The sequence below is a fragment of the Antedon mediterranea genome, chromosome 1, assembly GCF_964355755.1.
Source record: "Antedon mediterranea chromosome 1, ecAntMedi1.1, whole genome shotgun sequence".
NCBI lineage: Eukaryota > Metazoa > Echinodermata > Crinoidea > Comatulida > Antedonidae > Antedon > Antedon mediterranea.
In genome coordinates, this window is record NC_092670.1 from 33,185,040 (window position 1) to 33,212,811 (window position 27,772).

At 31.3% G+C, this 27,772-nt stretch overlaps 1 protein-coding gene across 1 annotated transcript; it reads right to left on the reverse strand.

Moving 5' to 3' along the window:
* Window positions 1–14,893: 14,893 nt before the first annotated feature.
* Window positions 14,894–26,884, reverse strand: LOC140044330 (macrophage mannose receptor 1-like). Its single transcript, XM_072088812.1, has 5 exons — window positions 26,840–26,884; window positions 22,090–22,342; window positions 21,173–21,298; window positions 15,793–16,056; window positions 14,894–15,027 (listed from the first exon to the last, which is right to left on the reverse strand). Exons 1-5 carry the CDS (start codon window positions 26,882–26,884, stop codon window positions 14,894–14,896), a joined length of 822 nt encoding a protein of 273 aa, XP_071944913.1.
* Between the last annotated feature and the right edge of the window lie 888 nt (window positions 26,885–27,772).

Consider the following 27,772-nt stretch of genomic DNA (forward strand, 5'->3'; position numbering starts at 1 on the left):
GTCACACTGGTTCTTACCAAGGCAATGCAGGTAGCGGGTGCTACAAACGTCCATATCATACCTGTTTCTGGACTAAGCCAACATCTAGATTTAGAATTCAAAATTAAAATGAGAAAGCATCATTACAAATGTAAAATACTCTAAAAAAGTGGAAATTAGAGTTTAGATAAAGGACATTGATGCATTGGTCATCACTGTTCATACAGAGAATAGAAATAACTTACATTATATCGACATCTAACTTAGAAGAAAACGCCCCAATAGAAATCGCTACGATAACAAAGGAAATTCCATAACAGAACACTAAATAATATCGAAGTAGGTAGAAGTTGGCGTTACTTGACATAGAAACCTTAGACAGCAAGTATACTGCTTCTGCGCACATCCAAGTGAATGTATTAAGTGATGAAAAATGGAGGAGAATGCTTATACATTTACACACAATCTGAAAAAAAAAAATTTTTTCAGGTATACTTTATTAAAATCAAAATTCAATAGCATAACAAACAAGAAGAAAAAGGCTGAAAACGGCTCACACACATAATCAATTACAACATACAATAATATCGGCAATAGTCAGGAGATCTTTTAAAACGCTCATAAAAAAGTTTACTTTGATTATTTAAGTACAAAATGAGGAAACATGTAGCGAAACAAATTAGAAACAATAATGTTTTTACCCAAGGACAGATATTTACTGTAGTACAAGTACAAAAGAAACACTTTAACAGTTTGGAGTTGTTTGTGTTTAAACAGATGGCGCTGTTTCTAATGTACAGTATTAAGAGCCTATTTAATCGTCGTTTCTGCAATGCAACAGCACATAATGTACACTAACAAATGTTGAAACATTTGTATCTTGTTTAACACCTGAACTCATTATCAATATTATCAAAATTATCATAAATAATAACCATGGATTTATTTAAACACAATTGAACAGTATTGCAAAATAGAACTTCGACTTCATTAAGAAAAACATAGATGAACTATCATACTAATATTACCTCATTTTCTGTTTCGTCGATTCCAAATATGAACAGAGATTGCATTATAAGCATATTTATGACCAGGTTCTTGTGAATTGAATTGCGCACAGATTTCAACAATTCTCTAAGAATGTAATATAACAGTGTAAAAGTATATTTGTTTTCGCCTTCTATAACTTATTTTATGGTCTTATTCTTTGTATTTGTAAACTATATAATTGTATTTTTTTTTTTTTTTTTTTATATATAATTGTATTCTGCTTCAATGTAACACAAGTCATAATATCAAGTTTTTTATATTGGTATACATATTAGATTTGATACAATTTAGTTATAAATAGAAAAACTTACGAAAATGAGAAGTAAATGATGAGTGTTATCGTCAGAGCAATGACTGATAGTGATATACACACTGTTGTCATTGAATTCAATAATTTACTGTTTTCAGAAATCTGTAGAAATACAATCGTTCTATTAAAGTTATCACAATAAACGATCGGAGCAAGTATACAACATAATAAGATTATACATTAGCTTAATACATAGCAATGTTTCATTTCTGAGTTTAATAGAAGAAAGTATATTAAGGTTTTTGGTACAAATTTATTCAGTTAAAAATGTAAACAAACGTACTCAATTAATAGCAAATAAATATAATTTAGACCTACATTGTCTTTTGTAACTTTCATTAATACGCTAAAACTCGTTAGATGTTCAGAATAGCACGACACTTTGTCCTGAGAATACGACGTGGTTACAACACCGGCATCAGTCCAAGTACTGTCAACAAAATAACATGAGAAAAACAGTATTTGTGAGTGACTGTCTCCAAACACCACCAGTAAAAAAAACATGGAACATTTTAATTTAATGTCCGATTTCTAAAAGTTGAAACAAAGTCTAATTTATTTGAACGGTTGTCTAACCGTACGACATTGACACAGTACACACTTACCTTCGTTTTTCATCAAAGAAAACGCAAATAATCTCCAATTCATCTTTTTTGGTCACCGAGGAACCCTAAAGAAGAAACTATATTAATTAGTAATACATATATCTACTGCTGTATATCTCCATTTTAAAGTTTAAATAGGCGAATTTTTGTTTTTAAACAAACCTAAATCATAAAAGGTAACACCAATGGAGGCATTCGACTGAAAGTAATACAGTACATAGGCCTACTGTATGTCCTGAATAAAATATTCGATACTATTGTTTCAACATAAATTATATAAATAAGACATTTTGTTTATAATAAATGACATGGCGAATACACACGGTTGGTGATGTGTTACCAAAAAAGAAAATTTCTGTTGTTCTTACACTACAATTGTCTTTTGCATGTATATGTGTTTTTGTATGGTTAGCCTAATGAATAAATACAGTGAAGTGAAGTGAATAGACACTTTTGTAACACAACCGAAACGAGGAGACGTTTTCAACCATACTTACAATTCGCTTGGTCATGGTGAATTCTATTTTCGCATTCAAAGGCATTTGGTCATTGAAATCGAAAACGCTACAGGAGAATACCATTCCATTGAAATATGTAAAGTCGATGTTTGCATTTGACCTGATAGAAATACAACGAATAATAATTAATTAGGCCAATAAAAGTAAAGTAAAAATAATATTTGTTATTTATTAATTATTTGTTCATTTGTTAAAAAACCATTAAATATACTTACAAGCTAGAAATATTAACATTTTCGTTAACAGGTTTATTTGCGCCCAGTGTGTTGTTACTGTAACATGCTATAACAAGGACATCATCTTGTTGAAAAATAAATTGATTATAGTTACTACTAATAATAATAATAACAAAAACAAGAGAATGGACGAGAAAGAAGTGTCCTTTGCAACAAAGAATATAATAAGTGTATGTTGTCTGTTTAGTGGACATTGTCTTGTTGCTGTAAGATGTAAAACTCAATTATAGCTAACAATACTACAACTACAAGCTTGAATGTATGAGTAAAGTGTCCTTTGCAACAAACTTGCCTATGTGTAGTCCTCGTAAATAAAAATAAATTGTAATTTTAAGAATGACATGGTCTCTAGATTTCATTAAACATAGCAATTGCTGGCAATCAAACCTGTAGTTTCAACTTTAATATTCAGATCAAAATCCATTTGGCTATCGTCGTGTTCCAGGGTAGCATTTACTGATTTACTGCTCTCAACGACGGCTAATCCAACTACAAAAATAAAATAAACAAAAGAAAGTTGCTTATAGTATTTGCATATATAAATGATTAGCTAAAATAAAGACGCAATCATGTCTCCTTTTTTCAATGATTCAAACACATTCGATGCCTGAATAAACATATAATTATTTATGGCTTATAAATTTAGTTTTGATTTCACACGATAGACTCTAGTTTGAATTTATTTAACGACTAAATTTGTTATGAAGCCTACAGGTATTAAATACAAAACTTGCCATATTTTTCTTCTTCATAAACTTTCCACGTTGATTGTAAGGTCTTTATTTCGGATAAAACTTCTTGTTCAAACTCGTGGAATTCAGTTACGAATAAATCCATTGCCTAGTTAAAAGTAAGTTACAATTTAAAGATGTTTTTATTCCTTCAAATTGTTAAGTTACTACTGTTTTATTTTATTAATTTATCTAAAATAAGTCTACTCTAAATCAGCAGTGTTGGTATGTTGTAATAAATATTTAATTATCCTACCCGTTCTGTTCGAAGAATCCACATTGAAGCAACGATTGAAGTTTATAAAAAAATAAAAAATAAGTATGTACAAGTTACAAGTTGGTATAATTGTAATAAATTACCATTCCCTAACATACAGTATCATAGTATCTACATGGACATTCTAGAATAAGAGTATGTTTAGATTAAAGAAACCATGTATAGGCCTAATTAATATAAAAACAATCAGGAACATTTCAGAAGTGATATTAATAGAAACTGTCATCCAATAGAATAAGAAGTATAAAGAATGATCTAGAAGGATAGGATCATCTTGTATATAAATGGATGTAAAACTATTGTAAGGTTGTTGGATATTAGATTTTAAAAGTAATTGTGAAGCTGTTGTTTAAAGTGCTTACTGGATTGATGAAAGTTGAAGTTGATTGAAATTAAAGCTTTGTTTTTTATTTATTTTACAACTTTGTGGATTTTGTGTGTATACTTTTATGTCATAAGGGAGTTCCTAAAGCATTTTCAACCGCTAGGAAATATACGTAAAAGGAGTTCATGAAAATAATTGAGTCTAAATATAAAGAAATTAAAAAGTGCAGTTTACATAAGTTGATATAACTATTACTGTCACTGACCCCATTAAATAAAAATCATATATTTTGTTTTTATAAAATCACATCTTACTAAATGCGTCTTAACAGAAGCTTATTAATTTTCATTGGAATATTAATTTGAATGTTGAGTTTACAACATAGATTGGATTGTATGGAATATTTTTTCAAATATATATATTTTATAGATTGTGTATTTTCTACTATAATGTTAGGTTTGATTGCATTTTATTCTGAACAAAAATATCATGCAAACATAAAACCTATGCATGGGTTTTCAATATTTGTAAGAAAATCACTTAAATGTTAATAATCAAAACATCCATATCGACGTACTAACCTTCAACAATTATTGTAAATGCACACGACGTTACGGAATTATTGTAACGATCGTAAGCTTCGAAGTAAAAATGATGTTTTCCCAAATGTAGATCAACAGGGAATATGTCAACAGGGTTCGGTACAATTGTTACACAGGGAATGAATCCCTCTTCTATCGTGATTGAATATTTTACATTGGCTGATACTGCAGTACCTAATTCTGTCACTAAAGTCTCGTTAGACGGACACTGAATATTGGGCGGGTTGATATCTAGAAAAATGATAAGTTTAAACATGTTACAATAATACAGTAATCTGAGAAGCATGTAATTAGAAAATCAAATATCCACAACGCATTGAGACGACATTGTTTGTGGAATGCACTATATAAATACTATTGACGTTAATTGTCATTGTACTTTTTTTCTTTCTTTCTTTCCTAGGAACATTGTCTAGGCCATTTATTATACATAGGTCATGGGCAATACAATAATTATAACATTATAATAACATGGTAAACAGCTGTAACTTGGTGCTTAACATGCTTTCTTTCCAATCCAGTGTTCAATTCTGACCTACTCCTAAAACGCTAATCGTCGTTAGACATTGCGCGTCTCACTTGTGTTCGCCACTCATTACGTTTTTGAGCAAGCATGTGTATAGGTCCGCGTGTGAAAAGTTCTGTTTCCTTTTTTATGTTTGCCATCCATGTTGTTTTTGGTCTTCCTTTTGGTTTTTTGGTCTTTCTATGAGCCTCTCCGAGTGCGATCTTAGCTGGTGTGTTTTCATTTAAACGGAGCAGGTGACCATACCATGTCAGCCTTCTTTTCTTTACGATTAAGTATTAAGTATTATTCTGACCAGAATTTAACTAACGACTCTTTCAACTCCACTCCATAAGCCTCAAATGAGACTTAGTTTATAAGCACGATAAACTATAAAACAGTTGATCCATCCTGTAAATACAATTTTATTTTTTAAAACATAACCGACTTTTAATATAACTAGAATTAACAATTACTGTATGTTCTGAAGTGTTTAATTTTCTCACGTCATGAATTCTGCACATAACTAACAGATGTATGTAACTATGTGATTTAAAACTTAACCACTCTATAAAACTAAAATGGTTATAAATATTATCTAAATGATTTTGTGATATAATAAGTCTACAATTTGCTGACCATGATTTATTATATAATTTTAAAAAGAAGCAAACAAAACAAACTGCAGACAAAATGGATAACTTCTTCAGTCTTCTTTACTTAATTAATCTGTCGTGCCCACAGATGGTTCTCGATTACATACTAATTTCAGCGTTAAAAAACTGGCGATTTCAAAATACGTACCGCAGGACAATAATACATGTCGTTTGCAGGAACGAATAAATAGACACTGTGATTTATGTACTCAACTAAAATTAGCACCCTGGGAATTACTTCCGAAAGAGAAACTTGTCACAAAATGAGACAATTGTTTAAGTCAAATTTAAACAAACTATATTTGTGTTTTATATGTAACATTAGGGTTGAGGTATGGGGAAGAGGATGAGTGCAAAGAGGAACAATTTTTAAATATATTCTTTATCCATTTAGTAACGAAATATTAATTGTTTTCATGTTTTACAAATAATATACCACTAAACACAGTAAAACATTGCGATGTAATACTTTGTTGAAAATATCACCGTCCTAGTCGATTGAAAAGTACAGTACGTGTAACGGTACATCAATACGACGTGTATATGTTTATATAATGTAAAACAATTTGTGAAAACCACCTCTATTCGGGGCAAATCACCAATTCGATTTAATCGTCAAGAAATATTAAATTATCTAACTCAACTTAATTAGTAGGCCTAATGGTTTCCAGTTGTTTCTTAGAGCTAATTCATACCTAAGTTGGTTTGTGATGCACTGTAGGCCTATCCTCTACTGGCTTTACAACGCTACTCGTGCCAGTGAGGAAAGGGTGATGATGTGGGTGGTTTAACTGCAATAATAAAGATTTTTACATAAATATACGGCGACTGAAAACGCTAGGAAAATCTATATCCATCCTCTGCAGCACAGAATGGTTCGAATTTCTGTTATGAGTATACAGTACTTGCCTTTACGACGCCTGAGGGAATAGACACTTGTGGAACAAAGATTGGAATGTTCCATTCATCGCAAATCTATACATTTGTATAAACGTATATTAAATCTATCAAAATAGTATTTTTTAAAGAAAATCGGCCTGTCTTCAACATTATGATGCTGTACTCGAGCTGTTCAACCGGTTTTCAGCCATTAAAAACAATTATCGTAAGAGGAGATAGGAAAATGCGAAGCATCCTCGTATTATTGTCTGTGGGTATTTTTTATGATGGACATCCATTAGACAGTGTATACCACGATCGAAAAACACCCCTATCTGGGGCAAATCGTTGAACATAAATTCGTTTTAATTGTCAATAACTAATTATCGAACTCAATTTAATTAGTAAACAGGGTTACATCAGGTGGTTTAAATCAGTATCAAAAGAACGAACCAACTTTATATACCATCGAGTAAACATTCTAGAAATAACGCGCGATTTACCGAATTTTGCCCTTACGTAGATTTATATATAGATTCCGTCGTTTTTCTATCCGTAGTCAATCTACTAAAACATATTGTTTTACTGTTTTATTTGATTCTTTAAAATTACGAAATTGCTGTACTATCAAATTGCAGTTATTTAAAGTCCTCCTAATTACCAATACGTCGATCTATATTCAAGTTGTCAATCACATTCTATTGTTCCATATTCCACAAGTCACTCAATTTTTTAATAACAAATTTAAACGTTATTGATGATTTGCAATACGTTTATTGTTACATTTTTGCTCATATTTTATGACGTTTTCTTCCTGTTTTGTATTGTTTTTATAGTTCTATATATTTGTAAAACAAGCAATGCATTTCCGAAAGTATTAATAAAGGAATTTTGAATTTGAATTTAACATATTGTTTGACTGTCTTATTTGAATCTTAAAAATTACGAAAATGCTGTATTATCAAATTACAATTATTTAAAGTCCTGCTAATTACCACTACGTCGATCTATATTCAAGTTGTCAATCATGGTCGGTTTGTCATTTATTAACAATAAGGGAGGAAATCGGTGAATTTTATATTATTACTGTACGCGTGTAGTAGATTATAAATACACATGTACATGCTTTGTATTAACTACAACAAATTTGATTAAAAACGAGCGTCTTTTTTTTCGTCAGATCCGATTTTAGCTTTATTTTTTATGCTACGTACCATTTATTTACTTTGATAGTCATTGATAATACTACCAAGCTAGATAAAGTCCACAACCATAATATAAAGGCTCAGATAAATTCCAGAGCCATTATATAATAAAGAGTTACGGTACGGCATTGTGTGGATTTTAGAAAGTCATGTGGTACATTACCGGCCATCTTTGTGTCTAACTATTGTAATATAATGATATACATTTATAATTAAGAAATCAACCTTTGTATTAGATACAACTAAGTTCACGAACTTGGCCCAGAAAGTCCAGAGGAGAGTTTGTCCAGGTGTTTTAAAAGTCCATTTAGTTTATAATTTAACCCCTAAAGAAAACACTTAGCTTAACCTTACGACCTCTCCCATCGTTAAACCAGGAGAGATTGACACTATTTAAGTACAGATTTGACAGTGTTATCCATCACTGAAATACCTTATTATACCGTTAATCACTTCTACTTAAACACCCCTGGATAAGTTAGGACCAATCATTAGCTCCATAAATGATGTAATGACATATACAAATGAACTGAGCCAATATACCCCCAAGTTTCAGATGAGCCCAGACACACCTCACATCCACTTCTTCAGAAGCAGACCTACACACCTCACACCTCACCGACAGTATCACTGTATCCTCTATTCCTGTTTCTCATTGTATTGTATTGTATTGAGTATATAACGTATTATTGAATAAACAATATATGTGTTACTACCGTCAAGCGAGTGGAATCCTCAGTCAGAAACCCCATAACACTATATTACACTATGCCTATGTAGAGTATGGAGTCGAGTCATTTGCTTAAAAAATGTATCACATTCACAAGGCTTTAAATATCGAATTTAATATCAAAACAATCAATTTGTTTAAAGATTTTGTTAAGATAATAACGAAATCATAAAGTTACTACTGCGAACATGATTTTAAACAACAAAAAACCATGCATTACTATAGTTACTCTAGTAGCTAGATCAACTTTCGTATGCACTTTGAGGTCCAGAGAATTTGACTTCAGAAATTGGTTTAGGATGGTCAAACAATCATTTTTGGCTTGGTTACAGATTTTTAAAATGTGGCGAAAGGTCAAAAGGTCAGGGTGAAAGGTAATAAGACCAAACACCAATATGTCCTGAAATCTCAACAACCACTGGTCACAGCAAAGTAATTTTGGTTTCAAATTGATCAGAAGGTATACATTTATATTCAGTCTAATGGGACATTTTAGTTTAAAATGACCGGAAATGCCATTTCTGACCTTTGACCCATAACCCAGGGCATGTATTTATCTCCGTAACTACTTGTCGTAGACACTTGAATTTGGTTTTAAATTGTTCGAAATATATATTTTGTTATTTGTTATACATTTTGAAAAATGTTACAAAAAGGTCAAAGGGTCAGGGTCAAGGGTTATATAAACAAATAAATAAAGGTACTTGTATCTCGGCAACCACTGGTCGCAGCAAGTCAATTTTGTTCTCAAAATGTTCAAAAGGCATGCATTTATATTCCGTCTAATGGGGCATTTTAGTTAAAAATGATCAGAAATGCCATTTCTGACCTTTGACCCACATACCAGGGCATCTTCATATCTCTGTAAGTACTGGTCGTAGAAACTTAAATTTGGTATCAAATTGTTCGAAATATACATATTTACATTCATTGTAATAGAAAATGTGGTTAAAAGATGAACAGAAAATACTATTACTTATGTTTCAAACAAAAAACTATCAAAAATATCTCTACACAACTTAAACTGCCTTAGACAGTAATGTTATGCAATATGATACTTTAAATTGTTTCAATTTCAAGTAGGCCTACTAGTTATTGTTGTCCACGAGAACATTTTGATATAAACGTCAAGCTCAAAAGTTCTTTTCAGAATGCTAGAAGTAACTTGCCATGTGTATCCGATTAAACGCCCCGGGCATTTATTGTTCAAAAAGGTTTTTAGGGGGAGGGGAGGCATCCTTTTTTGGGGTATAATATGGTAACATGTATAATCAAATAAATACCACCTAGATGTAAAAAAATACAGCACAATTAATATCAAAAAATGATAAAATTATGTCAAAATGCTTGGTAAATTGTAGATTATGGTAGTTAATAAAATGTGTTGTGATACAATTATTTTCTAAATGCATGTGGCGGAGTGTTTATTCCACATGATGTTCTATTGGAGGGAATGGAAGCTTTTATTCAAAGCGGATTTTAATTTGAATAAATACTCGAGCTCAACAGTTAAGAATGCTAGAAATAACTTACCATAGTTACCCGAATAAAAGGTCCGGGTATTTGATTATTCAGGGAAGGCGTTTATTTTGTTTGAGTGTAATAATGGTAACAATACATGTATAATCAAATAAATACACCTCAGATAAAAAAAAAATTAATTAATATAATAAGAATAATAACTGGATTAAACCTCATTCTATCCTGTTGCAAGTACAATCATGTAATAAAAGGTATCACAGACAACTATAATAGACCAATTCATTGTCATTATTCCGTAACACTGTTGTTTAATCGGATACACATGGCAAGTTACTTCTAGCATTCTGAAAAGAACTGTTGAGCTTGACGTTGCTATCAAAATGTTCTTGGGGACAGCAATAACTAGTACTTGAAATTGAAACAATTTAAAGTATCAGTTATTGCATAACATTACTGTCTAAGGATAAGTTATGTAGAGATATGTTTTTTGTTTGAAACATTAGTAATAGTATTTCTGTTCATCTTTTAACCACATTTTCTATTACAATGAATGTAAATATGTATATTTCGAACAATTTGATACCAAATTTAAGTTTCTACGACCAGTACTTACAGAGATATGAAGATGCCATGTTGTGTGGGTCAAAGGTCAGAAATGGCATTTCTGATAATTTTTGACTAAAATATCCCATTAGATTGAATATGAAAGCATGCCTTCTGAACATTTTGACACTAAAATCGACTTGCTGCGACGAGTGGTTGTTCATATAACCTTTGACCTTGACCCTTTGACCTTCTGTAACATTTTTAAAAATGTGCTACAAATAACAAAATGTTTATTTCAAACAATATAAGACCAAATTAAAGTGTCTACGATCAGTAGTTACGGAGATACATACATGCCCTGGGGTGTGGGTCAAAGGTCAGAAATGGCATTTTCGGTCATTTTTGACTAAATTTCCCATTAGACTGAATATAAATGTATACCTTCTGATCAATTTGAGACCAAAATTACCTCGCTGTGACTAGTGGTTGTCGAGATTTAAGGACCTATTGGTATTTAGTTTGATAACCTTTCACTCTGACCTTTTGACCTTTCGCCACATTTTCAAAATGTGTAACCAAGCCAATAATGATTGTTTGACCATCCTAAACCAATTTCTGAAGTCAAATTCTCTGGACCTCAAAGTGCATACAAAAGTTGATCTAGCTACTAGAGTAAGTCCAATCGCTGTAAAAACTGAACGCGCAAGCTTAGAGCATGCATGGAGCGCACAGCCAGAGCCGTTCCGAAATTCAATGGATTAAAGCTATTTTTTTTTTGATATAAAATCTTGATAGCAGTAACTTTATAATTCAATAAAGCTTCTTTATAAATAACTTTAAATGCCTGGGCCTAAAATGTGTATATTACCCCTTTCACACCAAAAGCAAAACTCCGGAGACACTCCTTAGTTGACGCCCCAGTGTTTTGGTGTGAAAGGTAAAATCAAGCAACTCCGGAGTTTAAAACTGCGGGGTTGAACAGCTGAACATTCTCCGGAGAGAGAACTGCGGGGACACCCCGGTGTTTTGGTGTAAAAGGTACCAACATTAACTCCGGAGTTTTCAGGTCAAAAGGTCATCCTCACACGATCACTCATTGCTGTAGTATTATTTCAAAATACTTTAAATGTTTGTACAAAATATATAGCGGGTCTAGAAAATAATAAGTAGTATCAATAAAACATTATATGAATTCTGAGACTTTTGAAAATAATTATTAAATTAAAAATATTATCAATTAAAATCATTCTAATGATCGTCGCTATGTAAACAAATAAAATAGAGGGCGACATTTACATTTTTATTTTATATACCCCGGTGTTGCTAGGTTGGTTTGAAAGGGGTTTCTCGATGTTTTGAATGGTCGTAAACTCCGGGGTATCTTCGGAGATCACTCCGGAGTTTTGGTGTGAAAGGGTTATTAGATTCTATAAATTAATAATAAATTCATCACATTTTACAACTTTAGATGAAGTCTTTAAGAAGTCTCTAACAGGAGCATCCCTACCGAATGCTCTACTTTCGGAATCAAATATAGATTATCTTGATCCAAACAAACTGCTTTTTATACCTACAATAGATGGGAACAAGGTATAGAAATGTTCTTATATCAACCTATTTCACTTAAATCATAATTGTACAGGACCGATATTCTATCTAATACAATAGGCCTAGCTACTAAAAACATTTTAATTGTATTTATCATTTTAAAAAACATATATATTAAACATTTATACATTTGGTAGTAGGTATCAATGGATTTTGATAAAAGTTAAAGGACCCATATACGTATGTTTCTATGTTTCTTTTGGTATTTTAGCAGATTATGAGTTCCTTCCGTCAACATTTTTATGACAAACTGGACAATATCACGCAACTCAATAAACAGGCGAATATTGCACTAAGTTCAGAGAAAAATGACCGAGAAATAATGGAAAGAGAAACTCAACGATTAAAAGAAAAACATGAAGAAGAAATTAAAAAGCTTAAAGAGCAATTCATTAATAAAGAAGACGTATATAGAAGGTAGAAAATCATTGATTGTGCGCATGTGTACAATGTAAAGTAGTAGGTAATTTTGAAAAAAAAAGGAGGATAGATTGTTTCTAATGCTATGTCTGCACTAACAAACTAGTTTGACAAAAAGTGTGAGGTGTATGTATGGTAGTGATATGACGTCATCGGATCCAAATATATGGGCACACCACATTTGTTTGTCACATAAAGTTTGGTAGTGTATACAGAGCCTAATACTAAGTTTTCTTTGTAGAATGAATCAGAAACGTGTCGTTTGAGAAAGCGTTATCATTAAAATTAAACGTGAATTCAAAGCATCAAAGAAAGAGTTTAAGAGATAATGTGAGATTTTAAACGAAGAATTGGAGAATTTGAAGCAAGAAAGAAGCAATATGAATCAGAAGATAAAGAACATACTGCAAACAACAAGCGTCAGTATATATTAATATTGAAAGGAAAAGGTAATTCAAATAATTTACGTTTTAATGCTTTCTATGTTAAAGAGTAGTGACAATGGCATTGCAAAAAAGAAGCGTCAGTGTATATTAATTTTGAAAGAAAAAGGTTACTTAATTAATTTACGTGTTATCGTTTCGGAATATATAATACAATATTTTTATAAATAAATAATACTAATCCAATGTCTCCAAATACTGCCAACTCTTAACAATGTATATTTAATTATACTTTGTTTTCACTTTATATTTCAGGTTGAATGAGAAATGTTGTGAAGTAACCAAAGAGGGGAAAGCCTGTGAAGAACTAGTTAAAGAAAAAAAGAGATAAAATAAAGAAAGTAACTGATGAGAAAAGAGAATTAATGAAAGAATTTGAAATGTATAAGCAAGAATCATTGGATTGATTGGAAACAGAAAACACAAAGTAGGTCTTATTGCTATGGATTTTGTATATCAAAGATTAGTGACAATGGCATTGCATTTAGCCAATTAGCTAACTGGGATAATTATTTGGTTTTTATCTCTGAAGGAACACTTCTTTGCGATGAGGAAATTAGCCTACAAGCTAGGTTAGAATTAGAAGGCAGCAAACAATTGGGATTAAAAGCCATCATGCTAACCACATTAACCACAGTAACATATATCCCAAAACCTTTAGATCTATTACTAGTCCTTACGATTAGTTATATCAATAGGCCTACATATACGCAATTTCTATTTCAGTTTCAATGATAAAAGCATCAAACTGAATGAAAAGAAAAACATATGTGCATTGATAGTGGAGAAGCTTAATGCACAAGGAAAGAATGTATCAATGGAAAAAGATGGATTACTGAATCATCACCAAACTTTCGAAATTGGAGCAAGTAGGCCTATGGACAACTTGTATAATATACAATTAATTAATGGTTGATTATTCATATTATTATGAACAATAAATCATTATTGTCATCACTTAATCATCGATAATAGCGATCTTACGTTTCCTGGATGCGCCACACAGTTATACAGCTTTCGAGTCAAATATTCATTCTAAGTATGCGTTAAATAATTATTAGACTCAATAGCTGCATCGTTGTGTGAAATGGTCGTTATTATCAGCACAATTGTCACAGACTATTTTAAGATTGTTTATTGAGTATGTTTGTCAGGATTGCCACCTTAAAGCATGGACCTATGATTTAACGGATAGATCATTAATTTGCTTATGGTTATCCTTTTCCTAGATATAAACAAATTTGTTAAATATAAATAATAACATGTGTTGTTTTTTCATAGCTTCATTCAGCAGAATAAATTTCACTGACTAACGTGACAAATTTTTATGCAATTTACCGACCAAAGAAGATCCGTGAAGTTTGATCATATCTAGCAACAGCAGGAATATATTGTTGCTGCGAAGACAAAACCATAATTAAAGAAGCAATCGGGAGCCATATTACAAGCAAATTTAAAAGGAGCATGACGTAAGTCTGCAATAACAACATCTTAAGTACTATTATTATTAACAGTACAGTAATATGACTACGGTACATCATATATTAGGGGAAAAAACAAAAAACGCTTACTATATTAATTGATGTAAAACATACACCTAACACATTTTGATTACGGTTTGAAAAAGTTCTGATTATTTTGGAAAGATACCAATTAAAAGTTCTCCAATACACCCACACACACACACACAACCACACCTCTTAGGCGGAGATGATATAAATAAAGAAAGAATAATAATATCTACAGTAGCATGTAAATATACCAAACGTAATATAGTCATAATGTATTACTTACATTTGTCACACAACGCTACCCACGCTGTTTCTGCACACGAGATGTCATGCCAAGCACCGTTTGAAGGTTTATGCAGAACAGCACAATCTTCGTTACCCAATTGGTTGGGTTCACCATCATACCAATCTGAAGAAACGTAAAATATAATTATAACAGACCTAAATATATTCTTTTCATTTGATTGGACGATTGTGCAATTAAATGATCTTCTTTAAAATATTCTCGCGTATAGAAACAGTTTTTATTTTTATTTTTTTTATTAAATCTGCTTTCATTTTTCTTTGCTTTGTTAGCAAGACATAGGTACATTCCGATGCCATCGCTTTAAAAAAAAGCCTGCTATGCACAAAATAATGTTAGTGTATTAGTTTGTACAGTATATCTAACAATACCCGCCATTATTATGGCCCTAAGTTGTTGACCCTGTATCAATTACATACTGCTATATTCGTCTTAAGCTTTGTCTACACTATCAAACAACAAAATGCGATGTGCTCAAATATGTAAGTACTATTTCCAAATAATATGGTAGTGATATGACTTTATGTCCATATATGGGAATATCCCATTTTTTGTTCACATGAAGTTTGATAGTGTAGAGACATAACTTTATGTAGATACAAGGATTAATCTTATCGTGTAAAGGTGTACTAAATGTTACCGCCTTTTTATTTTTGTAAGTTTTGGTAGGTTTGTCTGCCGTATCTAGTCGAACGTTTTATCGACCATCAAACCATAACAATCAAGTCGGCTTAAACACTAAGATTAAACATTAACTATCGGAAATGTAATTCTGTATTGTTATTTTAGTAAATCAATAATATAAGATTATAATGGTAATTTATCTATACGGATATAGTTTTCTCTATTTAAAATGTTATAACACCATACGTGTATAGTTCCCACTCATTCCAGACAGCCACTGAAAATAGCCTTCTATTTCGATATCATTGTAGGCAATCCAAGCTCCATCTGACGTGGAATCTTCAGCAAATCGTTCAAGTATCCACAAGCTTTCTTCTTCAGTTGAAATTTCGATTAAATCACCGGTAAAATGTGTGCACATATCTCTTGTATAATTCCACGTGCCAGATGCGTTGGTGACCCAGTAGCATTTTGAAAATGCGGCGTTGTAATGCCACCCAGTTGGACACCCTGAAATAAAATAAATTCCCATTTATTTAAACGTTATGTATACCTGATTTGACGACTTTAATGGTATTTCAATGGTATTGTAGAGTAAACTTAGGGGAACATGAAGTAAATTATATAATGCAATATCTTTCGTCTATTATTATCTACAACGAAGTATCGAAAAAAGTGGCGATTACAAATTCACGGTCAGATCAGATGTCCTAAACCTTGTCTACACTATCAAACTTTATGTGACAAAAAATGTGATGGACATGATGATGTCATATTATCACTAATCTCTTTCGTTATACCACTGCCATATTATTATCTACAACGAAGTATAAACAAAGGAGTGAATAGAAATTTACGGTCAGATCACATGTGTGCAAAAATGATCAAAAATGTAGGCCAAAAACACAATTCTCGTCCTTAAGCCTTGTCTACACTATCAAATGATTTTAAACTTGGACTCATGGATTTAGACAAACAAAACTAGGTAGAACAGTTTAAAAGGCATTTAAAATTAAAGTATTTAAAATTATTTAAATCAGATCAGATTGAATTTAGTTACCATTTATTAAATATTACAGATAGGAAACGTAAAAGAGTTACAACAACATTTCGTCTAGGAGTTCTAGATCTCGAAGTTGAAAAGGGCAGATGGAACAAAGTTCCACTACAAGAACGTTTATGTAAAGTTTGTGATTTAGGTTTAATAGAAGATGAAATTCACTTTATGGTAATTTGTCCTTCCTATAAAAATATCAGAACTAAATATATTCCTAAGTTTTATTAATTTCCTTATAAAGTTAAGTTCAACATTATTAATGATAACAAAAACATTACAGGAGAGGTCGCAAATTTTGTTTTTATTGCCCACGAAAAAAAAAAAAATATTATGCAACATTTAGTATTTACTTTTGTAAAATATAAGGAGGACCTGAGGCCTATATGTTTGAATAAAATCCCTGAAAAGGGAATTGAATGAATGTAACAAGATATTTAGTTTCTATACTACTGTATACATAGATACTCACCAGCAACACAGATGATGCAATGTGCAAACATTAAAAATGGCGGCAGTAGGTCTATTGTACGTCCTTTTGGTCCCATTTTGACAATAAAATTCACAACGCTATAGAAATATAACTAATACAAAACGTTTGTTGCTGTCGAATATTAAGTAAAATAATACAGCAATACTACAGAATGTCTTTAATGTATATCCTACATATATGCCTACTATTATTCTCAAAGCCTGTTTTCACTTGGCGATTTTTTTTGCAGGTGAAAATCGCACTATTGTTTCTCTACTAAAGGATTTGTATTTCCACTGTGTGTTTCTGAGCTTTTCGATAAGCATTAGTGTTCATGAACGCATGACAGCTCATTCCTTGAGATCTAATTGGTTGCACAATCTGTCGCTTCGCAAAAATGATAAACTACTAATTCCGTGTAAAACTGGCTCCCTACCTGAATAAATGAAAACATGATTAAGATCACAATTTACACGCCGAAGAATTTGATTAATGGACACCTTCCGATTTAATAATTATTTTTGAACTTCTCAATTATTAACTGCATTCATGATTTCAAAAAGCTTATAAGTTACAATGGGTTCTCGTTATCAATCGACTTGACGACACAATACAGAATATTAACGGTGACCTAGAATCTGTAGTTTTGTTTGTAACTATTTTAATCGTGACTTTTTAGCCTTGCCTGATACACATTTTAATTTATATGATGTGTTTGACAATACATTGAACATAAAATGGTTGCATGTAAACGAACTTGGTTGAAGATAACGTCTAAGTAAAAATGACAACATTGCAGTTCAGATAAATAATAACAATTTTTTTATTTGTGTAAACATCTTATAATGATCTTTGTTACATACATATTATACATATTATACTATAAGTAAACAAACAGGTTTGTATTATGTAAACACCAAAAACATTTGTAATAATATTAATTAAAGAGTAGTGACAATGGCATTGCAAAAAGTAAGCGTCAGTGTATATTAATTTTGAAAGAAAAAGGTTACTTAATTAATTTACGTGTTATCGTTTCGGAATACTGTATATAATACAATATTTTTATAAATGAATAATGCTACTCCAATGTTTCCAAATACTCCAACCTCTTAATAATGTATATTTAAGTATACTTTGTTTTTAGTCGCGTGGAAGCGACTCTATAGTTAACTATGTCGGTCGGTCGGTCTGTCGGTCTGTCGGTCTGTCGGTCTGTCTGTCGGTCCGGTATCACTATGCGTTTTATCGCTTTCTGACCTTATCTTGATATCAGTTTAATCTAGCTAAGTCAATTTTTCACAGTATATTCCTTATGGCCAGGAATCGATGTGGTTATGTTTTCACGGTGCGCAATAAAAAATTACGCGGTCTACGCACGATTTAACGAAATCACGTTTGTAATCATATCTTCACAACCATGAATCACAATTAAATGCAATTTGGTACTCATAAATTTCAGGGCATGAATCATCATATGGTAATACAATTACGTGTGTAGCGCATGTAACGCATGCGTACGCGCGCTTAAAATTTTCAAAATATATTTTCGATGAAATAAGAGTACGTTTCGGGCAATTTTAAGCGTTTACAAAATTGCCATGAGTGCGCAGATTTTGCGCGCGCACTGCACGTTAAATGTTATTGCGAACTCTTTTTGCCCGATTTCTGTTTTCTTGACTTACTTTTCAACTCGAAATTACGTTATACGAGCACGTCAAAAGTGACAGGCTACGCACGTGTAAATTTTTAAACATGTTCAGTAATTTTGGTCAATTGGTAGGTTGGTCGGTCGGTCGTTAAACACTAATCACGCGACTGCAGCCATCTATATGACCTTGTTACTTTATATTTCAGGTTGAATGAGAAATGTTGTGAAGTAACCAAAGAAAGGAAAGCCTGTGAAGAACTAGTGGAACAGTTAAAGAAAACCAGAGATGAAATAAAGAAAATAACTGATGAGAAAAAAGAACTAATGAAAGAATTTGAAATGTATATAAGCAAGAGCTGAGAAAAGCATCGAACTGAATGAAAAGAAAATCATCTGTGGATTGATAGTGGAGGAGCTTCATGCACAAGGAAATTATGAAGCAATGCAAAAAATGGATTACCGAATCATCACCAAACTTCCGAAATTGGATATAAGAAGTAGGCCTATGGACAACTTATATAATATTCAATTAATTAATGATTGATTATTCATATTATGAACAATCAATCATTAGTATTTTCATCATAATAGCGATCTTACGTTTCCATGATGCGCCACACGGATATACAACTTTTGCGTCAAAAAGTCATTCTAAGTTTGCGCAAAACGATTGTTAGACTCAATAGCTGCATCGTTGTGTGAAATGGCCGCTATTATCAGCTTAACTGTCAGAGACTATTTTAAGATTGTTTACTTTAGAGTGTTTGTGTATGTTTGTCAAGATTGCCACAATAAAGCATGGACATATGATTTTAGGATAGACAATTAATTTGCTTATGGTTATCCTTTTCCTCGATATAAAAAAAATAATTTGTTAAATACAAATAATAAAATGTGTTGTTTTTTTCATAGCTTCATTAAGCAAACAGCAGAATTAAATTCACTGACTAAAGTGACAATTAATGTTGATGCAATTTACCGACCAAAAAATATCCGTGAAGTTTGATCATCTCTAGCAACAGCAGGAATATATTGTTGCTGCGAAGACAAAACCATAATTAAAGAAGCAATCGGGAGCCATTTCAAGCAAATTTAAAAGGAACATGACTTAAGTCTCCAATAACAACATCTTAAGTACTATTATTATTAACATTGCAATAATATGACTACGGTATAGCATTTATTAAGAAAAAAAACCCCAAAAAACGCCTACTACTATTATTTATTAATTGATGTAAAACATACGCCTAACACCAGCCAAACTACTCTGATATCATAATTTTAAGTCAGTAGTCTGAAATATTATTTTAGTTCTTAGAATCATATCATTATTTTGTATTTTATATCTTTTCAGATGCCTTGATGTGATGATGTATTGACTAATCATGCAAAACAATTCTTTTTAAATATAAAAAAATAATCATGGACTGTACACAAATAATTGAATATGATGAACATTTTTATTTTTCTACTAATTTTAAGTTAAAACTAGAACCTAGTAGACGTTAACTCCAATGAGCTGTACCAATTTTGACCGAAGTGTTGTAGTGTACGCGGGTCTGTATCACACGCACACATACATTCGACTGAAAATGTTCATATAAATGAATCGTTTCGGTTGTAGTAACGGCATGGTATTTAGGTAGGTGTGGCCTAAAGATATCACCAAAGTATCGTTCTACCACATACGTAAGCATACGTCATAAATATTGCGAAGACCTAACTCAATTAACACATTTTTATTACGGTTTGAAAAAGTTCAGATTATTTGGGAAATATACCAATTAAATTAAAAAACTTAATATCTTAAAAGTAATAGATTTACATAGACAACAAATACTTACTTTTATGTTCCAATATGTTAAAGGTCAACTTCCATTCTCTATAATATAATTATTTAAAAAACCAAAGACTGTCCATAGTTATTATCTTAAGAACTCAAATTTACTTTATGTTCCTTTTGTAAGACTTAGCAAAAGCCAATTTTTTATTACAGTTCATGGACCTAAATTATGGAATAACTTAAAAGAGAATCTAAAAAAATGTGAAAATGCAAAAATATTCAGACATCAAATTAAGTTTAATTATTTGGAAAATTATCATTCATAAATATACTATTATTATTATGCCAATTTTACCTAATTTGTACACATTTTTATTTTGTATTTATGTTTTGTTTGGTCTTTCTGAGACAGGCCTTGGCCTCTAAGTCTGATCCAAATTAATGAAATCATTATTTGTTTATATTGTTTATATTGTTTAAGTTTTCATTAATTGAATAAATGTGAAATGAAATGAAATGAATTAAAGGTTCTCCAATACACCCACACACACCACAACCACACCTCTTAGGCGGAGATAATAATAAAGAAATCATAATAATAATATCTAAAGTAGCATGTGTGTAGATATACCAAACGTAATATAGTCATAATAATGTATTACTTACATTTGTCACACAACGCTACCCACGCTGTTTCTGCACACGATATGTCATGCCAAGCACCGTTTAAAGGTTTATGCAGAACAGCACAATCTTCGTTACCCAATTGGTTTGGTTCACCATCATACCAATCTAAAGAAACGTAAAATATAATTATAACAGATCTAAATATATTCTTATCATTTGATTGTTGGACGATTGTGCAATTAAACGATCTTCTTAAAAATATTCTCGCATATAGAAACATTTTTTATTTAATTTATTTTTTATTAAATCTGCTTTCATGTGTCTTTGCTTTAGACAAGACATAGGTACGAGTTCCGATGCCACTACTTTAAAAAAAGCCTGCTATTCACAAAATAATGATAGTGTATTAGTTCGTACAGTATATCTAACAATACCCGCCATTATTATGGCCCTAATTTGTTGACCCTGTATCAATTACATACTGCTATATTCGTCTTAAGCTCTGTCTACACTATCAAATTAATTCGACAAACAACAAAATGTGATGTGCCAAATTTGGCAGTAATATTCCCAAATATGGTAGTGATATGACAACTGTATGTCCAAATATAGGAATATCACATTTTTTTGGTCACATAAAGTTTCATAGTGGAGACAGATATTTATGTAGATACAAGGATTAATCTTATCGTTTGAAGGGGTTCTAAATATTACCGCCTTTTTATTGTTATAAGTTGATAGTTTTGGTAGGTTTGTCTGGCGTATCTAGTAGAACGTTTTATTGACCATCAACACATAACAATCAACTCGGCTAAAACACTAAGATCAAAATTTAACTATCGAAAATGTATTTCTGTATTGAATTTGTTTTTAAAAAATCAATAATATTATTATTATAACGGAAAAAATTATCTATACGAAGAGTTCTCTTTAATCAAAATTGTATAAAACCATACGTGTATAGTTGTCACTAATCCCAGACAGCCACTGAAAATAGCCTTCTATTGCGATATCATTATTGGCAATCCAAGCTCCATCTGATGTGGAATCCTCAGCAAATTGTTGAAGTATCCACAAGCTTTCTTCTTCAGTTAAAATATCGATTAAATCAACGGTAAAATATGTGCATATATCTCCACGTACCATATGCGTTGGTGACCCAATAGCATTTTGAACATGCGGTGTTGTAATGCCATCCAGTTGGACACCCTGAAATAAAATAAATTTCCATTTATTTAAACGTTATGTATACCTGATTTGATGACTTTAATGGTATTTCAATGGTATTGTACAGTAAACTTAGGGGAACATGAAGTAAATTGTATAATGCAATATCTTTAGTCTATTATTATCTACAACGAAGTATCGAAAAAGTGGCGATTACAAATTCACGGTCAGATCAGATGTCATAAACCTTGTCTACACTATCAAACTCAATGTGACAAAAAATGCGATATGCCCATATATGGACATGATGATGTCATATCACTACCCTCTTTGGTTATACCACTACCATATTATTACCTACAACGAAATATAAAAAAGTGGCGAATACAAATTCACGGTCAGATCACATGTGTGCAAAAATGATCAAAAATGTAGGCCAAAAACACAATTCTCGTCCTTAAGCCTTGTCTACACTATCAAATGATTTTAAACTTGGACTCATGGATTTAGACAAACAAAACTAGGTAGAACAGTTTAAAAGGCATTTAAAATTAAAGTATTTAAAATTATTTAAATCAGATCAGAGTATCTTTCACTTAAACGCACGCAGTCTTGTTAAACATTTTAACGATATCAATGTATGCGTAGGTGCTATTAACCATGAATTCTCAGCACTATGCTTCAAAGAAACTTTTTTTAATCATAATACGCCCTTTTCCTTTTATATTATTCTCAATTATAACCTCTTGCATGTTCCACAAGCTAATAGACCAGGAGGAGGCGTTGCCATTTACCTACACCAGAGATTTAAATATATTCTTCGCCCTGATTTATCATTTATCATTACTAATGGTTCGGAATCTCTTTTCATTGAAATTGATGCACAACCCAAAAACATAATCCTTGGAGTAGTATATCGTTTGCCTGAATTATCCATTAACACATTTAATAAAGATATCTCTAATTTAATTGACACCATTAATAATGAGAAAAAACAGCATATATTTCAGGAGACTTTAATATTAACTTGTTAAATTCTAAAACACACAAATGAACTTCTGTTTTTGTTAATACTTTATTTCAATCAAATTATTATCCTCTTATTACTAGGCCAACTAAAATTACGCGTAATTCTGCAAATTTAATCGATATTTTTTGTAATAATCTATACGATAACATTTCTTCCGGAATTCTATATTCGGACATCTCGGATCACTTTCCTGTTTTCTTGTTAATACATAAATCATCAGAACTTCTCCAACACCTGAAACCAAATTCAAAATATATATACATAAAAAAAGTCAATGATATTTCAATTTCTCCCTTAAGTAATGATTTTTCAAATGTTGACTGGACTAGTATTTATAACTCCAATGAACCCAATGAGGCATACGCATTATTCAACGACATATTTAGTACATTATATAATAACAACATTAAAACCACTCGTTCCAGACGCAATATTTGGAAAGAAAAAAAACCTTGGATAACTAAAGGCTTAATTAAATCTATCGACAAAAAACACAAATTATATAAAACATTTCTTATATCTAAAAAGAAAAAGGACAAAGATAAATATGTTAAATATCGAAATGTACTTACAAAAATCCTTCGTACTTCAGTGACACATTTGAATTCCATAAAAATAACATCCAAAAAACCTGGCAAACAATAAATGGAGTCCTTGGCAAGAAATCTCGTAAACCGTTTCCTTCTCACTTTATTAACAATGACATTGAATTAAATAATCCTCAACAAATTGCAACTGAATTCAATAATTATTTTACTAATATAGGGCCAAATTTAGTTAACAAAATACATGTGTCGGATAATGATAATTATACTTCTACCCTACCACGCCCATGTGTGCACTCTCTCTTTCTTAGTCCAGTAACCGAACACGAAGTTGTCAGTATAATACTTTCCCTCAAAGATAATAAATCTCCTGGGTTTGATGGGTTTTCCAATAAAATTATTAAACGTGTTTCTAATTTTATATGCAAACCCTTCACTCACATTTTTAATACTTCTTTTCAAACCAGTATTTTAACAACGATATTTTAATTCATAAACTTTCCAATTACGGTATCAGAGGCCTTCCTTTAAAACTAATTAAAAGCTACCTTTTCAATCGTGTTCAGTTTACTTCCTTAAATAATGTTAACGCTTCCTATTCCCGTTTAACCTGTGGTGTTCCCCAAGGATCGATTCTTGGACCACTCTTATTCTTGATTTTTGTTAACGATATACCAAACAGCTCTAAATTACTAAATTTTATCTTATTTGCTGACGACACAAATATTTTTTTCTCACATCGTAAATTAAATACCTTGTTTAAAATTGCCAATGATGAGTTACTTAAAGTTTCAAATTGGCTCAAACACAATAAATTAACTCTTAATACATTCAAAACGAACTATATCATATTTTCTAAACGTAAAATTTCAAATTCTTTAAATGAACAAATATACATTGATAATAAAATGATCAAACGAGTTAATGAAACACAATTTTTAGGAGTAACCATAGATGCCTCTCTGACTTGGAAACTACATATAAATAAAATCAGTAATCTAGTTTCAAGAAATGTTGGAATATTGAACAAATTAAAACATATCTTCCCTCAAAAAACCTTATTAACCCTTTATAATACTTTAGTTTTGCCTTACCTTTCTTATGCCAATTTGTTGGGCAATTACTCTAGATAAATTTTATACGTTATGCCCCTGGAAAAGTCTAGAGAAAACTCAAATAGACCGCCGTTTTAAACTACGAAAACGTGCACTTCGGATTTGCGTGGGAGAATCATTTAGAGCCCATACAAAATTACTTTTTAAAAGATTTAACGTTTTAAACATTATTTTATGATTTAAATAAATTACAAGTTGCCTCATTTATGTACCGTTTATCTAACAATTTACTGCCTTCACATTTTGGTGCTTTATTTACAAGAATTGACGTACGCCATTCCTATAAAATCCGATCCTCTGTTAACAATTATATACTTGATAATTTAAATGTTAAGGCTCGACGATTTTATATTTATTATTTTGGTCCCAAACTTTGGACTTCACTCTCAAATGAACTTAAACAGAAATCTTCCTTTTCTAGTTTTAAATCTAATTTCAAACACAAAATGGTGTCAGAATATGCTACATAATTTTTCGCCGATCGTTTATCCTTATTTATTTAGTGGTGATACATGGCATTAAATCCTTCACCCTGGTATTCAATAATCTCCGCTACATTGTATCGTTATACTTGTTATTATACAATTATTTAATTATATTTCATATTGTACTCTAATTGTTATCATTATCCCTTTATCATTATATTATATAATTGCCTGGTTTATCTTAACTTCTATAATTTAAATTTTTTTTGTTTTTTGATTTTATGTACTTTCACTATTATATATTTATATTTTAGTCTACTCTGTAGCAATGTTAGTATAATAGGCATACGGGGGTCACAAATTAAAGTTCAGTGAACTTACTGTGACCTCCATCCACCCACATTTAATATATGTTATGTAAATGTAAATTATATATACACCATTTAAGCTGTTTTTTAGTCTCATTCCAAAATTGTTTATATCGATACCAAGCTACCTTCTTTGTTTCTACTCTTCAGATTCAGACTCCACCCTGGCTCCTTTTGTTATATTTCTTTTATTCCTGTCCACCCAGGCAGCACTTGCCAGCTTTATACTATGACGTTATCCAAATTCCTTTACTTGCACTGATGAAGGGCTAGTGTTGCTCGAAAGCTCTGCTAACTTTTCTGGCTGTTTACTTTATCGTTTTGATTTAGCTTTTCGCTTTTTATTTTTGTATCTCCATTGAGATCCAGCCACTGATACCCACAGCATTGTCATTTTTTTTCAGTAATTTGCCTTTGGATTTATATATACATATATATAAATCCAAAGGCAAATTACTGAAAAAAATACATATATATATAATATATATATATATATATATATATATATATATATATATAAGTGAGTGGAAAAAATAAATAAACAAAACGAAAATACATTGTTACAAGGTAAGGTATATAATAATGTTTTTTTTGGAGGGAGACCTTCAAATGTTGTTACTTCTTGAGTTTTGCCTCTTTATTCTTTATATTTAAATTTTTGTTTACACTGAAAGAGAAAAAAAAAGAAAAAAGAAAATAATGTATTTATTTATTCTATTTATTTTTATTTATTTATTAAATATCTAATATTTATAAGCAGTCGATTTTTGCCTTCTAGAAATCATGGTAATGATGCTGTCGAATCAGCTGTTTTTAACATTTCCAACTGAGTTTCATGTCAGCAATGAAAGCAGACATTTGATCATTGGATGGTAAAATCAGCTAATCGTCGTACTTTTATTACATTGAAACATACAATTATATTATACAGTTGTTATCAGTTATTATTCAAATAATCCAAACTGACAAACTACGTTGAAATGACTCTCCTAGAAATTGTCAGGTAAAACGTTCCAAAAATATATTAATACAAAAAGCATAGATCTGAAAACTCACCTCTTGCAGGTTCTTTGATGGATCATCGTGGATCAAAACTTCCATTTTAGTGAATCTGCTTGTAACAGTTGATATCTGGCACTTGGATTCCTTTCGTATATATGTCTTGGCTACCGTTAATAAAATAAAACGCTAGGCGTGAGTAAACTTTATCTTATGTTTATTGTTATCGAGTAATGAAGATTATTTCAATGTCAGTCTTTAGCTGTTAGGCTTTATTAGATCTATCAATATGTTTATACATAAACAAATAATGTTCATTCATTTCGAAACCATGGTTTGTCATTTAAAAACAATGTTTTGTCTTCGATAAAAAAAATACTATATATTGAATAAATTCATCTGGTTCCAAATAATATTTTTGTGGATTTTTACTTATATGTTGCACCAAAGAAACGATAAGGAATAAATTACCTTCGTGACGTTTCGCCGACAATCTGTCGGCTGCTTCAGACTAAAGCCTGGGTTGGAAATGCATGTAGAAATAGAAATTCTTCGTCCCATGTTTTACATAAGTCAGCCATAACTGACCATGCTATAGGGAATGACCATATTCCAAATAGGAATGCGAGAGTTATTGAAAATGAAGCACACACAGACAAAAGAAAGATAAAAGAATCTATCTGCATAAGAAAAAGACCACATAATATCAACAGAGACATTGGTGGGTATGACCTCCCACATACATATGGCTGGAAAAAGTTGAAGCAGGAGGGGGGCCAGTGGAGACGCTTTACCGTCAATACCAACCAGACGGCTAGTGGCGCTGTTCAGCGTCACTTACAAAAAAACCAGACCATTCCAACCCAGGATTACGAGTTACGAATGTAATTTATTCCTTATCGTTTCTTTGGTTCAACATATAAGTAAAAATCCACAAAAATACTATAGTTTTTCTTCTATAAAACATGATTTTTTATTAACAAACCATCA

Coding starts and splice junctions, on each gene's coding strand:
- LOC140044330 (XM_072088812.1), bottom strand. CDS start 26,884: ATGGAAGTTTTGATCCACGATGATCCATCAAAGAACCTGCAAGAG. Junction 21,299..22,089: donor GATTAGTGACAACTATACAC/GTATGGTTTTAT, acceptor ACGTTTCTTTAG/ATTGGTATGATGGTGAACCA. Junction 15,028..15,792: donor AATGAGTGGGAACTATACAC/GTATGGTGTTAT, acceptor ACGTTTCTTCAG/ATTGGTATGATGGTGAACCC.